The sequence below is a fragment of the Lathyrus oleraceus genome, chromosome 5, assembly GCF_024323335.1.
Source record: "Lathyrus oleraceus cultivar Zhongwan6 chromosome 5, CAAS_Psat_ZW6_1.0, whole genome shotgun sequence".
Classification (NCBI taxonomy): domain Eukaryota; kingdom Viridiplantae; phylum Streptophyta; class Magnoliopsida; order Fabales; family Fabaceae; genus Lathyrus; species Lathyrus oleraceus.
This window is the reverse complement of record NC_066583.1, coordinates 342,945,828-342,962,422: the sequence shown is the minus strand read 5'-3', so window position 1 is coordinate 342,962,422 and position 16,595 is coordinate 342,945,828. Positions and strand designations below refer to the sequence as shown.

The following is a 16,595-nucleotide window of genomic DNA, read 5'->3' as shown; positions in this document are numbered from 1 at the left end:
CTAACACCACATATGGATTCAAAGGAGACTTTATTGTTATATTATTATCTGCATACATTGACGCGTTACTCTGTAATCCTGCCATCGCCGCAGTTGGCATACCGTAAAAGAAATCCATAGAAATTGGTGGAATCGTAAAACCTGGCACATACGAAGGCCTAGGATCTCCTATAGTAGCGTGTGTGGCCCTGGGATTAGTTGGAATGCTTGTTTTCCCAGACAATGAAACCACCACTCCTAATAACGATGTTGCACTCACTATTGGGGTAAGGATAAGTTCATCGGTTCCTGTGAGATTCAAACTCCTTGTCGCTCCAACTATCAATATGACAGATTGTTCAGTGTTTGGAATCTCATTTTGGGAAAGTGAAGTGTTCTTGCGGTGAACCACTTCGACTAGATTTCTACCACTCCTCAAGCGCATAAAAGTCAAGACGCTGAAAACATTTTTTAACACAAGAAAGGGTTGGCAAGAAAGAAATAAAAATATAACATTTTTTTAAAAGAAGAAACTTCTAAATTTTGCACAAGCAGGTCCACTGGGCGTGCTAATTTTTTCATTGTTGATTTTGGTAAACAATCACTTAGTCTTAAGTGTATTGCTTGAAGGAGAAAAGTAGTAAATCCTAGGGCATGTTGTACGAAATTTTCGAGGACAAAAGTGTGCATTAATGTTGTCAAGTATTTGTTGTTGACTACTTTGAAAAAAGATTAAATTCGAAAGTAAAGGTAACAACAATTTCGACTAAGTCGAAATGATAACATGAATAAAAATAAGACAAGTAAATGTATATAACATGAAAAGACTTTATTTGCATAAGTAAAAGTTGGTTGGCAAGTACATTTTCTTCAGAGACTCGTTTCTCGCTTGCGTATGGATATTTTGAGTTTATATTGAAGTTTACAATGATTTTTCCACATCGATTCCTAACACTAGAATTACCTATTTATAATACTGTGAAACTACATGTCTTCAACATTCAACTGTGTTCGATTCAACACGCCACTTCTGCATGCTTCGCCTGCCTTCGATTAATCTCCACGTGTCTTTGACGCTTTGGGTAAGACCAAAAAATAATTATTTGGTTTGATGTTGAATTTCCTTTGGTCAAATCTGCTTCGATCTGTCAAATTGGTCAACAACCAACTTTTGGAAATTTTGCTAAGTATCAGACCAAATCCTTAATATGTCAAACATTGATGTTTTATCCCAAAGTGTCTCTAGTCGAAAGGCATGAAATCTTGTCTTACGCTTATGCAAAAATTCAACTAATTTCCTTATCGAGTTATTACATTAAAATTTCTTAGCTAACAACCACGTAGTAATAGGAGTGATGTGAGTCAAAGATAGACGCATTTTTGATTTAATATATTGTATAAATATTTAAAACATTTAATTTTAAGTTGTAAAATGCATGTAACTAGCTTGAGGCACAATAATCTTATATTTTATTTGCTAATTTATTTTATAGAATTACATTTAAAAAATATTGTAGGGACAATTTATATGAAAATTTTAATGATGTTAAATTATTGATAAACGCTTGAAGCATGGATGCAAAATAGTTTTAATTTTCTTTATGTTGAGTTTTAACAATTTTAGGATTTTTTTTACAACTATAGTCAATATATTTATATTATAATAATTTATTATGGATTTCTTTTAATAAACATAGTCAATATTTTCTTTTGAACAATGATAGGAATAAATGACAAATAAAAAGAATATATATATATATATATATATATATATATATATATATATATATATATATATATATATATATATATATATATATATATATATATATATATATAAAGATTTAGTTTTTCACATTTAAATAAGAATAAAAGATATGATCAATGATTAATGTTTTTTCATTTGGTTTAATATCTTTTTGATATTTGAATCTACTTTAGATATTTAATTTTAAGCTGTAAAATATAGGTAGCCCACGTGCTGTGCAATAGTTTTATGATTTATTTGTTAATTTTTTTTAAAAAAATTATTATTATTTAGAATTATATTTAAAAATATTTTAGTGAGAATTGATATGAATAAATATTTTCTTTTCATTATTAAAAAATTATAGTTGAACAAATATAAATAATAATCTATAAAATTTAAGAAAATAATATTTTATAGTTGTCGGTGTTTGTGTTTGAACTCATGACATTTAATATAAAATAAAAATAATTATTATTTTTTAGTTTTGAGAAGTAAAGATGAATTTTGAATAAAAATAGCTTAAATATCAATGCGATAATGTGGGATTTATTATTTAATATATTATATAGATATAAATATCTATATAAATTATTCTATTAACTCTTTAAAGTTGCTCTATAATCTAATTAGATTTTAATTATATAATTTTTTACACTCCAATCAAGGTCTTGGTTCCACCACCGATATAACCATGATTATAGATTATTTTTATAAATTCAACTCAATAAAATCATAAAAATTATTTTCCTTTGATTTTATTTATCACAAAAAAAAATTGTTTTTTTATATACATTGAATAACAATATTTATAAAGAATATATAAGCAAGATACATTGTATATTAAAAAAAAACAAAAATAAACTTTTTATTATTAATAAAATCAAAGGTAATAGATCAATAGATTATCTCAAATAAATAAATTAAAACATACTTTAACATAAGTATGTTCATGGAATAAGTTTTTGTAAATGATTTTTCTTTTAAGTTATTTCATCAATCAAGATCATATATAAAGGTTAGAAATTCATTATCTCTTATTTCCATATAAATTCATACAATAATAAATATTCATAATGATAGAGATTTTTATTATATTAATTAATAATGCACATACTAAATGAACCCTTTTATGCCATAATATTTATATATAAACTTCTTCATTAAGTTGCTCCATTTCATTTTCCTAAGAATTTCTTCTTCTTATCAAACTCTACTTCAGTTGCTTTTTTGGATAATTTCACCTGCTCCAATTTATTGATCACCATATTCATCTCAACTGAATAATTTCACCCAATCACAAAAACAAAATGTTAGATTTCAATTTATATTTTTAAATAGTAAATTATTATAATGATTGTATTGAGGAAAACGGATAACAAATTACCATTTAGAACCTCATCATTTGAATTGACTTGAGATAATGTTTCTTCCGATGTGTTAACTTCAGTCTTAAAAACAGAATTAAAGTTTGTGTAAACCTTAGACATTGGAATTTCTTTACGTATTGTTTCCTGCATATATATATAAAGAGTTATTAGCTCAATAGAAACTTTAACTTTTTTAGAAATATACACATATGGATGAAAGATCATGAGATTACAGATAGTGTATTTTGTTTGTCTTCCAGATTTTCAATGTCACAATTCTTTCTCTGCCTATACTTTTTGGAGTATCCTCGATTTAGTAAACGTCTACAAGCCAAAAAAACATAGATTATGAAAAATATGAATATGCATGCAAGTCATCAGTGGAGATATTTTCATTTGTAAATCCAAACTCACATTCTAGTCTCACGATCTAGAGTTAGATCATCTCCATGAGGATTTGGGACTTCATATTCAGCAGGAGGCAAAGAGACATTAGTCACATTTTCATGTTGTGGCAACCTTTGATTATCCATTATGTTAGAGCTTGACGATCCTTCCATGATTTTTTCAAAGCACCTATAAAAACAATAAAATGAAAGAAATTAAATCTGAATTTTAGAATTTAGAAAAACATTATTGTGTTAGGCTTGCTAGATTTTGATGATCTATATGCACTTACAATAATAATAAAGATTGACAAAGATGAATATTCAAATGAGAATTCTGCCCAACTTATATAGAGGAAACATACTCTTTGCTAAAGCAATATTTTACGTGTATAATTAATTGCTTTAATTATATTTTTCTTTTCATTAAATTAACACCCAAAAAAGGCAAATAAAAGTGACAATGTATATTTGATAAGGATGACAAATGGCTTACTAAAAAAATAAGGATGGCAACTTTTTTTTATGTTCCTTAAAAAAAAGCCTAATAATACAAGATAAATTATTAAAATAAATAAAGAATATGGTCGATAGTTATTTCAAGAATTGAATCAAGATTTACAACTTTTGTCAATAGGAAGTACAAATGTAGTTTGATTTGGGTATAGAAAAAAACTATAAAGAAAGACACATTAGTCAAAAGACTCTAAATTGAGTTTTAGTGTAGCTATTTAGTCGTAATCAAACAAAAACATTGTCTTATATTTATTAAGGGGCATTTAATATAGGTTTTTTTCCATTATAATTTTAGTATTTTCAATAAAAAAATTATATTTATTTATTTATTATTATTATAAAATTAATTTTTATTTAATATGATAATGATTCACTTTAGATCATTTTTAATAATTATGTATTAAATACATTCATTCTATTTAATATATTTTAATTATACTTAAGTTCTAACCAATACTACGAAAAATGTATTCTACCTCGACTGAAAAAGGTGTTTTACCTCGGCAGACAAGGCTAGGTAATAAAGGATGTTATGGAAAAATCGTCATTTTTCATCTAGTGTTAAACACTGAGGGAGAAAGTTGGTATGCAAGCTACACTTTCTCTCGGTTGAAAGTTCCAACCGAGAGAAAAAAATTTAACTTATCATGAATTCAATTCTCAACAACTTTTTGTTTTTGAAAACCGGAAAGTACACACCGTTTTTTCTCTTGGTTCTTATATATAGGTAATAAATGTTGGGTTTGGTGATCCAACGAAGGGTAAAAATTTTGTTATTATTTAATTTTATAAACTTTTCATTTTAATATGTATTTTTTTAAACAGAACCTAAATTGTATATTTTGTCAAATAGAACAAATGACTCATTTGTAAAAATAAATTATATATACCAAAACTATACATTGTTTACACCTAAGCTAAATGACACACACATTCTCTTTTTACAACAAAACTAAAACATATACAAATGATTAAACAACAAGTGCAAAACCTAAAGTTTCTCTACTTGAACAGACGTCTTAAAGTCTTCTTCCGTGAAGGTATATGGTTGCTAAATACCTATGATTTGAACGACATTTGAAAACAACTAGGATATCACAACAACAATAACATTAAACATTCAATAATAAAAACAACATGAAACTTTCAAATCATCGATCTCAACGACAACAACAACGTGAAATCTTCAATCTCAACAATAATAATGTTATACTTTTTACTAACAACAAAAACGTTGACTTTTCTTATAATAACAACAATATTAAACCTTTTACTAATACAAAAATAACAACAAATCAATAAAATCATTCATCAACTCAATCTCTATAAATGAATGTATCAAATAAATTTATTTACCACTTACCTTAGGGGTTATAAATCTCGCTATTTTACTTCTAAAATTTTACAATATATAATATCCCTCCAAAGCACTACATTTAAAAAAAAATGTTAATAAAAATATCTAAAAGTAAATTGATTGATTTAATATTATAAATATATATCTCAAAGTCATATAAAATATTTACTTGTTAATTTTTTCATATCACTTCTTGATGATCATAACCAAAATCATGCATACCATCTTCATCATTTTCGTCATATGATGTACACACGTGTGTTGCGAAAGAAAGTGTCTATAAAATATCAAGAGTTAAATCTTGATTTTCATCACTAGAAGGAATATGTTTTCCTTGTAGAATATATTGTTGAATTGTAATTCGTTGTGTTGAAACATGTTGCTCGACAGGAATAAGGAAGTGTTGAACCACCTAGTGTGTTAAGTTGTGTTAGTGTGTCGAAGTGTCGAAGCATGTTGCTTCACACAGGATTTCGACTTAAGCCTAGTTTAGTAGTGTTATCTATTTTGGGCTTTTATAGTTTTGGGCTTTTATTGTTTTGGGCTTTGTCTTGAGGTCCAAGTTAACCTAAACCTATAAATAGAGGGAGTAATCCTTATTCTTGTAATTGAGTGAATAGAGTATTCATAACATTGTATTAATAGTATTTTGTAGTTGCAAAGTGAATAAGAAGTTTTCCACAGTTTGTGGGCAGAGAGAAACTCTACAGAATTTAATACATTTTCTCCTTCATCATTCTTTACTTTCTTTCTTTCTCCATTCTTTTTTTCTTTTATTGTCATTGTGTGGGTGATAATAATCTTGTTCATCAAGATTGATTGAAATTCTACATAGGTTTTGGTGGATTTCCAATATCTGGTATCATGAGCTCCGGTTTAATCGATTCATGGGAAGAAAATCACCATGGCAACGAATCATCCAAACGAGCATTTTCCAGCAAATCTTCTGATTCTCAAGAACAATAATTATGAGAATTGGTGCTAGAAGATAAATGTTGTGTTATGTTATCAAGATCTTTGGGATCTTGTGAAGGAAGGAGTAACAACACTTTCAGAAGTCGCGGCAGATCAAGAAAAGGCTGCACATAAAGAATTGAAGAAGAAAGATTATAAAACTCTTTTTATAATCTATCAATGTGTTGATGCAAATAATTTTGAAAAGGTTAGTGATGCAGAATCAACGAAAGAAGCATGAAAAATTCTGGAGAAATCATTTGGAGGCGCGGAGAACGTGAAAGAGGTGAGGTTACAAACTCACAAAAGAACGTATGAATTGCTTCAGATGGAAGACAATGAAAGCATAACTAATTTCTTCACCAAGGTTATGAAACCGGTGAATCAAATCAAGGTATATGGAGAAGTGTTGACATCAAGATCTGTTGTTGGAAAGATCTTGAGGTCGTTGGCTCCAAAGTTCGACCATGTGGTAGTAGCCATGAAAGAGTCGAAAGATTTTTCAAAACTGACAAAGGAAAACCTTCAAGGGACACTTGAATCTCATGAACAAAGAATGGATGAAAGAGATGCGGGAAATTCGAAAAGTGATATGGCTTTGCAGGCTCAATCATCAAAAGAAAGAAAAGGCAAAGGAAGTTGTAATGGAAACAAAGGCAGAGGAGGCTACAACAATTCGAATGGTCGAAATCAGCAAGAAGGAAACTGGTCGAATAAGAGAAAACCCTGGAACCAAGGCAACCAAAGAGGTGGTATTACGGGTAGAGGAAGAGATGGTAGTAAAAAGCCATACAAGAGTCACATTCAGTTTTATAATTGTCAGAAGTATGATCATTATTCTAGTGATTGTCCAGAAAAGAAGAAGAATCAAGAAACTTATGCAAAGCTGGCGAACCATGAAGAAGAAGATACGTAGTTGATGGTTACAACAAGAGATGAAGAGAGATTCAAGGACAAGTGATACTTGGACTCGGGATGCTCATCACACATGTCTGGAAGTAAAGATTGGTTTGTCAACATAAATCCCTCAATGAAGAACATGGTGAAATTTACAAATGACAACACTCTAGCAGATGAAGGTGTTGGTGATGTTCTGATTATGAGAAAAGATGGCAAGAGGCTAGTAATTTCAAATGTGTTGTATATACCAGGCATGAAGAGTAATTTTCTCAGCATATGACAATTAGTCAAAAAGTACTACAAGGTGTAAATTAAAGACAAGATGATGAGAGTTCTTAACTCAAATGGAAGGTTGATCTTGAAGGCTTAAATGTCTCATAATAGAACCTTCAAGATTGAACTAAATGTGATGGAGCATAAGTGCCTTGCAACCGCATCTCGAAAAATACGATTCCTCGCGATGGTCGCGGAAAAAATTATTTATGTTCGAACAGAGTCGCCACCGAACTTTATTTATCCCAATGAAGGAATAGGAAAATATCGATAAAACCTTTAGAAAATGGAATAATGGTCGTCGCAACCATATTCGGGTTCGGGAGTGGATTACGTAAGGGGAAGGTATTAGCACCCCTTACGTCTGTTGTACTCAACGGGAACCTTTTAGTTCTAATGTGTGTTTCGAGTGTTAATTTATGTTTGTTTGTTATCTTTAGGGTATAAAATTATTTTAAAAAAATAGAAATGGATGAGAACCTCGAAAAGGGAAAGGGGGAGGGGGGGGGTTATTAGTGTGCTCGCGAAGATACAGCAATCTCCTGCCTACGTATCCTTATGGTATAATAAGGAAATCAGAGCATTCGTAGTTCAGGGAACTACGGTTGGTTAGTGTCTTTTAATGAACAACTGTTTGGATCGCATCCTAAAGGCTAAACGTTGGTTTGTCTACTCTTGGCGGAGGCTTAAGCACTGGTTTGTTATGCGCATTAGAAAGGATTAAATAGTGTTCTTTCTGAAAAGAGTTTTGATCACACGAGGGTGACAAGTTGGATTAATATGTTGGATGTTTTGTTTGACTGGTTTCGATCGCACGAGGGCGAGAAAGGATAGGTTTGATGTATTAAGGTATTTTGGTTGGATGACGATTACTCAGATAGTCGAGTAAGGCAACTCGTATCCTAGCAGTCGGGAAAGGGAATAGAAGACTTTAGACCACTTTATTTTTCATCCTTAATTATAGAAAGGATTTGATAATAAATAAGGTGCTTTGAATGGATGACGAATATCGGATAATCGAGTAAGACAACTCGTATCCTAATAGTCGGGAAAGGGAATAGAAGACTCTAGACCACTTTCTTTTTAATCTGAGTAATTATGAAAATAAGGTTGTGTATAGTTGATGTATTTTTAGAATAAACTACAAGTACTTGAATGACTGAGTAAAACAACTTATATCCAAGCATTTGAGGAGAGGAATCGAAGGCTCAAGACCATCTCCCTTTTTGTATAGTTCGTTGTGATAATGATTTGATTAAGTTGTAAGTTATTGGAAAAATGACAATTTTCGACTGACCGAGTAAGAAAACTCGTATTCAAACAATTGAGGAGAGAAGTCGAAAACTCAAAATCAACTCCCTTTTCATTTAGCTTACTGTGAAAATATTTTGATTTAATCGGGGTTTGGAAGTTTGTAGAGGAACGACAATTATTTGACTGACCAAGTAAGAGAACTTGTATTCAAATAATCGAGGAGAAAATTTGAAGACTCAAAGTCATCTCCCTTTTCGTTTTGTTATTATGAAATAGTTTGATTTGTTTGTGCTTAGATGATTTAGAAATGACGACCATTTGACTAACCAAGTAAGAAAACTCGTATTCAAATAATCGAGGAGAGGAGTTGAAAACTCAAAACCATCCCCCTTTTCATTTTCAAATGAAGTGTTGTTTAGATGTGATTAAGTATTTTAATTTAACTTTCGATGTCAGATCGAGGTTCTAAAATTTGCATTCTTGTGAATGAATTAAATTTATTTAGTGAATAATCCATCTAATCGATTAATTAAAATCGAACCGGTCTCATTGTAAGAAAGCCCAAGAGTAAGCCATGTGAGGTTGATGGCGATGCTTTTACAAGTGATCGACTTACAGAGGTGTTTTGAAAATGAGCTCGACTTTGAATCGAGAAGCATGTGATTTATTTTGAAATCGGCTCGGATTATTTTAAAATCGATGAAAGCGACGTGATTTTGTCACAATCATAACATATCATTTCGTGTTCACTCAAGGTTCAATATAAACGAATAGATAAAGAATAATCATGCACATACACTCCTTAAGATAAATAAACATCTAAATTATGAAGGTCATTTGTGATTCTATAATCAATTAATTAATTGAATGTTTAACGAATTATTTTATTTTAATTAAATAATAAGTAGTAATAAAAAATGAATATAACCAAATAATTAAATATTAATAATGATAACAACCATATAATTGTGTATTTACTTTTAAATAATAATAATAATAATAATAATAATAATAATAGTAATATAATTACATATTTACTATGTATATATATAATATAAAAAAATAATATTAACAATAGTATAATTAAAATTTCGAAAATAAAATAAAATAATATTAACAATAATATAATTAAAATTTCGAAAATAAAATAAAATAATATTAACAATAGTATAACTAAAACTTCGAAAATAAAATAAAATAATATTAACAAAAGTATAATTAGAATTTCGAAAATAAAATAAAATTATATTAACAATAGTATAATTAAAATTTTGAAAATAAAATAAAATAACATTAACAATAGTATAATTAAAATTTCGAAAATAAAATAAAATAATATTAACAAAAGTATAATTAAAATTTCGAAAATAAAATAAAATAATATTAACAATATTATAATTAAAATTTCGAAAATAAAATAAAATAACATTAATAATAGTATAATTAAAATTTCGAAAATAAAATAAAATAATATTAACAAAAGTATAATTAAAATTTCGAAAATAAAATAAAATAATATTAACAATAATAATTAAAATTTCGAAAATAAAATAAAATAATATTAACAATAGTATAACTAAAATTTTGAAAATAAAATAAAATAATATTAACAAAAGTATAATTAAAATTTCGAAAATAAAATAAAATAATATTAACAATGTTTTATTCTAAGCTGTGGGGGTGTTATCAGTAAAACGAATATGGGCCTAAAGAAAAAAGAAAGGTCCAGGAAGAGTCTGGTCAAACGTTGACCCAGAAGACTCATTTTTGGACGGTGACAAGTGTCCAGGGTTGGTGACACTTGTCACCGCCATCTCACCAAACCAAACACGGTTGCCTTAAAACAAAACAGGGAAAATAAATCGTCATTTCTCAGTTTCCAATCTCTCTCTTCACTTTCCAACCTAAACGTCTCTCTCTGCAAACTTACGCTCATAAGGAGCTTTGCAGAAACCCTAAAAAATTCTTCTCTCTTGGAGAAGACGACCGGAGGCGGCGGCTCATGGCGGAGCCTCCGTCCTTCTCCGGTAACCCTACCTAAAACGGGACCTAAACTACTACCTACAACCTCCCGAGTTTGAATCCGGACTTTGAAATCCCTAAACCAAACTCAAGGCGTTTGCATGTTGCGATTTAAAGCAAAATAAAGGGGTTCGTTATATTTACCACGGCGAAGGAGGTGAGTGGTGGCTTCAGGCGAAGAAGGAGCGCTTTGATCCGAGTCCGTCGCCGGCAACCCGTCGCAGTTTCGGATAAGTTTTCTTCCTCAACCTTTCTTCTTTGTCTGTTTTCGTGAAAGTTGTTTAGATTTTCTTTGGGATTTCAAGAAAAGTCTTTCTGTTTAGCTTTTAGGGTCTTTTTGAGATATATTGCTGCTGTGTATTCTGGGTTTGAAAGAAATTGCTCTGTTGTCCTGTGTTCGTTTTTAGGGTTTTTAGAAATATTATTGTGTTGTTCTTGGTTTTCAAAAAACAAATCGCTCTGTTATTTCATGTGTGTGTTCTTGCCGTTAACTTTTTTTCGAATCTGTTTATGAAGAATTTCTTAAGTCTTAAAAAAAATTCCCCTTTTTCAATTTGTCCCATCCCAGATTATGTGGGATTTTATTTCTGTTAATTTATTCTTGTTTTAGACCAATTTTGACGTGCTTTTTGGATGTTCAAGTTAACCTTTTGGATAAAGCATTAAACTGAGTAATTTATTTAGTTGTTTTTCAGTTCTTTAAGCGCTTTTGAAAAGTGCTTTTTAATTAAGCTGTTTTTTCTTCTCTGCAGGTTACAACTGAAGTGACCTTGATGGAATGGAAAGGTGGGCTGTTCCAAGACAACAACTTTGGAGGCGCGCCCAAGTCCAAAGATATTTCAACCTGATTACCTGATTTTGGTCTTTAGGATCCTGTTTCCAACAGCAACACTTTTTCACTGTAATTACTTAGGTTTTTTTTAAGACAAATGTGTGTTTGGATTATTTGTAACCTGTTGGATTTGAAGTCTAATAGCCATTAACAATTATGTATTCAACATGATTTTAATATTATTTCAAACAATTTCTCCATATTAATTTGATGTCATCTATGTATGAATGTAGAACTTTTATGTATGAAAATAAAACAGACCTTGGAAATGGATTTGTGAATTTAAATATTTGAATGCACCTCTTTAATCATGTCCTAACGAAGTAGGTGTATGAATGTGAATGGATTTATAAAGTTCAAAGTGCATTCTTAACCAAGCATGAATAAGTAGCATGAAACAAATCTAATTTAAAATGTATGGAGTTATAAAGTTCAAAGTGCATTCTTAACCAAGCATGAACAAGTAGCATGAAATAAATCTAATTCAAAAATGTATGGTATGTACGAAGTGAAAAGATGATGATTATGAATGTGGTTGACTTATGATTGAAAATTTCCATGGAAAGCTTGAAAAGAATTGAATCATTATTTGTATAAGACAATGGGATGTGCATTGATTTATGAAAAGAAAGTGAATGGTTTAGCATATTATGAAGTGTAGTTTGGCCTAGAATTGATTTTTTTTGAATGAAATGAATAACTATGATACATAAAGCATGTTGATTTTGTCAACAAATGTGATGGAATTATATTAGGTGGAATGTGTAAATGGACTAGTAAATAATGATCATAGAAATAATAACATGGCTCTTAATACTTACTAATAAGAAAATAGATTTTGGATTAGTAATGTAAAAAGATTCCAACCACATTTTAGATTATGAACACACTTATGCAAGTGGGTCTTTGAAACAAAGAGATCTCATGGGTAAACCACAAATGACCGGACAAAATTGGGGTATGACAACAGTAGCCAACAGAGATGAATGGATATGAGATTATAGACTTGGCCTCTGTCATCAATCGATTGACAGCCCTTTGTTTTGCAGAAAAAAATGTAATTTTAGCAGGACCAATCGATTGACACTGCATTGCAATCAATTGCATAAACTTGTTGTATATGAACAGTGAATTTTTTTCAGTGAGCCAATCAATTGACACTCAGGATCAATCGATTAATCCTCAACAAACTTTGAAAAACAGAAATGTGAGAGGAACCAATCGATTGGGCTTCCCTAACTAATCGATTAACTTAAGTTAAAAACTTCAAAATCCATTTCTTAAGTGTTTCTAAATGCATTCTTCCAACCATTAATATATTGTGATGCTATGCTTATGTTGAATACATGCTAATGGTAAAAATTACATTATGAACCTAGTGAGTTAACCTAGGATTGAAATTAGGTCATGATTTAGGTTTATAACCTAGATAATATGATAATACAGTATTCATTCGTACAATGCTTATGTGGAGGTCGTGGATGAATTATTGCCATGATCGAGAATGAGACGCATTGTATGGAATATGCCATGTTATTATTGTGTATTGTGGTGAATGAAGTCACCTTTAATTGATGGATTTTGTTATGGTTCGTGGAACCGATGATTTGTGAACCGATCATATATTCAGAATGTGTATTTTTCTGTGATGGTGCACATCTCGATTTGGTATGCTTAAATGAGTAAGCATTGGGATGTGAGACCGATGATTCGAGCCTAGTTTGAGCCCAAACCACGGCGGATGTGGGGGAAAGGTGGACACCTAAATGGGTTGGATTCCCATACGGTGAAAGAGACCCTAAGTGGGTTAGATTCCCATACGGGTGACGGTCGCTTGAACTGGGGATTAAGCCTCATAGAGGATCTGATATCCACCGCAAAAGTCTAATCATACGAGCATGCATGAATCGGGCCTGGCTTAGACGTAAGTTCGTTCAGGAATTGATGTTTCGTGATCTGAATAATGATCGTGGTAGAGTTGTGAAAACTCAGGTGCATGTTGCCATACATTGCGAGTTAGTTTCCCCATCGCTCAAGTCTTCGTTCCCTTGTTGACTTGAGTTGGATATGAGTTGAATATTGATTAGAAAACCCTATAGAGCCTAGTGGACCCATAAGATAGGGAATCCACTGAGATTATCATCTCACCCCACATTGTTGATTATTTTTCATGTGGTTCTGAGCAGGTGAAGGGTAATGACAAGATAGAGTGATGTCTTGCTTACCGATGACTGGATGGCTTTTCTTTCACTGTGTAGATATTTTTGAGATCATTGTTTAATGATCTAGATCCTAGCTTTTATTTTGGGCACTTTTGTGTACATGTTGTGTCATGTTGTATTTATTTTGGGCATATATTTGTATATGTACACTGTGCTGCTAGGTGCTTATGTATTTCAGTACCAGTTTTACACTATGTATAATATGTATTCTAGACATATATTATTTATGGGTGTTACAATTGAGGTGGATAATATACATGACTAGCTAGTAATGGATCTTGATGATGGCCAACAGTTTCATCATTCACGATTTCATCAACCAATATCTCGTCTTCTTCTTCTTCCTCATCAACAACATCAACCTTAGCTTGATCGTCGTCATCAGTTTCAAAAAACACTTGATACGGATCAATGAATTGAGATAATTAATTTTGTTGTTTTAAAATATATAACTCAATATCATTTAACCCGGATTGTTCATGACTGAGAAATATATTATGAACATCGTCATCATCTCGAATCTTCAATTGATAAAACTTAACTTGGTTTTCTATAAAAAAAATACACCATATTTTTGTAGATGATTTTTCTCACCTGACTACACTGCAATTTCTTTTCTATTCTTTATTTCAAATGTGAAAAATTTGATCGTCTATTTATTGTAAATAGAGTAACTTATGTGTTACAAAAACTAAAACTAGATAACTCACATTCAAATATTTCACCATCGGTATGAGCATTGATCATGTATTATGGTGATGAAGCCATTTATGTAAGATGCAATGTAATTTTAGTGTATTATGGTGATGAGCATTGATCACGTATTAGCATGCAGTTAAATAGGGAGGAGGATGGATTTACAAAAATCAAGATATGTGTTATAGGGTATGGAACATGCTCTTTTGCTTTAACTTAGGCGCCATTTGCAGTGGCTTCTAGCTTTTTATGCATTAGTCTATGGTTCAGACCACAAAGAATCTTGCATGCTATGGTTCAGACTACAACAAATCTCTGACATGATTCCATATTCTCTATCCAATGTATGCGCCCTCCCTAATGACGCATTCTCTAAAAAGACAACGCGTGCGCCATAACAAGACAACTCATGTGTCCTTACAAGATTCCCTGCATGTGCCCTCCCTAATGGCGCATGCCCTAAAAATATAACACATGCGCCATTCCCAATGGCGCGTGCTCCAAAAATCACATGAAAAAAAAAGCATCACGTGAATGCAACATACACCCAACCTACACTCCTCAATGGCACATTTCCCATTTATAAATACTGATGTTTATCAGCATTTCCATCAAACACACTCAACCTATCTACATTATCTGCAACACTCAACCTACCTACTTTGTCAGCAACAAATACTCAAACACATTCAACAAAATGTCTCTACTAACAATGGGTGGTGAATATCAAGGAACAATCAAAAATATTGTGACATTTGTAAGTTATTATTTAACTTCCCTAACATTATTGTTTATTATTTTTTCTTACTTATTTCTTAATTATATTTTGTTAGGATCTAAAGAGTTTTCGATATCGTGTACATGAATATGTACCACATGACACTTTGATAGAACCGTATTTACGAGCATGCGGTTTTGGTAATCTACTCAATATAGTCTCATACTCATTTGATTACAAATTTATTATTGCTTTAGTAGAAAGATGGAGACCCGAGACCCACACATTTCACCTTCAATTCGGTGAATGTACCATCACACTTGAGGACGACTACATGTTATTCGGTCTACCTATCGATGGTAAGATCGTAAATGGTAGAGTTAACTAAGATAACTCTATATGCAAGGAATTGTTGGGTGCTGTAACACCCCGATAAAATAAGATAATTATTTAATTTAAGTTAATAATATATTTATTAATTTAATTAAATAATTGGAATATTATTATTGGATTATTATTTTATTGGAATAAAAGTTGGAATTTAGAAAAGGTCCCATTTAGTAAAAAGGTTTATTTTTCACGTGAAAAGGAAAAGGGACAGAAAAGTGGAAAAAGGGCAAAGAGAGCCAGAAAACAAGGGTTGAAGAGAGGAAGAGCTTGAAGCGTAAAGATTCGCCGGATTAACTCAGGTAAGGGGGGTTTATCAGCGTTTAATGGGTATTATGGGATAACATGTAATGGGTAGTGATAGACTATTGATTTGTCCCTGATTTGAATGATGCATGATGAAAATTGTGAAATGTTGGATGAACGTAAAAATTGGATTATGATTGAAAGGAATTCGTAGGAATTAGATGTAATAATGTTAGATTTTGTGAAATCGAATAGGGTATGAATTATGTTAGAGGATATGAACGAATAATGTGTAAAAATTGGACTGTGGAGGGTTGAATTGGATAGATCTCGTAGCAGAGAAAGCCATAGCAGATCTGGAAGTCTAGTTTCTGGTCATACGCGTATGGCACTAGGCAATACGCGTATGAGATGGTCTGGTACGCGTACGGCACGAGGCAATACGCGTATGGATGAGGAAGATGATGTTTTGAACGTAGTTTGGTCTCTGTTGGTACGCGTATGGGGAAGGGATACGCGTAGCATACGCGTATGAGATGGTGTTACGCGTATGGGATTTGGCTGAGAAATGGGCCATACGCGTATGGGACTAGGCAGTACGCGTATGGGCAGGATTGTGATTTTTCTGTGCTGTTGTTGTGCAGTTTTTGGTTGTTCAGCTGAGTAATGTGATTTAGCTGATGTACGATATATTAGGGATCATTTCCCGTCGTTTTGAGTAGTGTAGGTATTAGTA

The 16,595-nt window shown here is 31.3% G+C and overlaps 1 protein-coding gene across 1 annotated transcript; it reads right to left on the bottom strand.

Moving 5' to 3' along the window:
* Positions 1-2,739: 2,739 nt before the first annotated feature.
* On the bottom strand, positions 2,740-3,864 carry LOC127078462 (uncharacterized). Its single transcript, XM_051018917.1, has 5 exons — positions 3,776-3,864; positions 3,511-3,672; positions 3,330-3,420; positions 3,114-3,240; positions 2,740-3,005 (listed from the first exon to the last, which is right to left on the bottom strand). Exons 2-5 carry the CDS (start codon positions 3,654-3,656, stop codon positions 2,905-2,907), a joined length of 465 nt encoding a protein of 154 aa, XP_050874874.1. The 5' UTR covers positions 3,657-3,672; positions 3,776-3,864; the 3' UTR covers positions 2,740-2,904.
* Between the last annotated feature and the right edge of the window lie 12,731 nt (positions 3,865-16,595).

Bases quoted from the DNA above. Each gene is read 5' to 3' on its own strand.
- LOC127078462 (XM_051018917.1), bottom strand. From the start codon at position 3,656: ATGGAAGGATCGTCAAGCTCTAACATAATGGATAATCAAAGGTTGCCA. The intron at 3,421-3,510 runs GTGAGTTTGGAT...TTTGGCTTGTAG, and splicing joins CTAGATCGTGAGACTAGAAT to ACGTTTACTAAATCGAGGAT. The intron at 3,241-3,329 runs GTAATCTCATGA...ATATATATGCAG, and splicing joins ACAAACAAAATACACTATCT to GAAACAATACGTAAAGAAAT.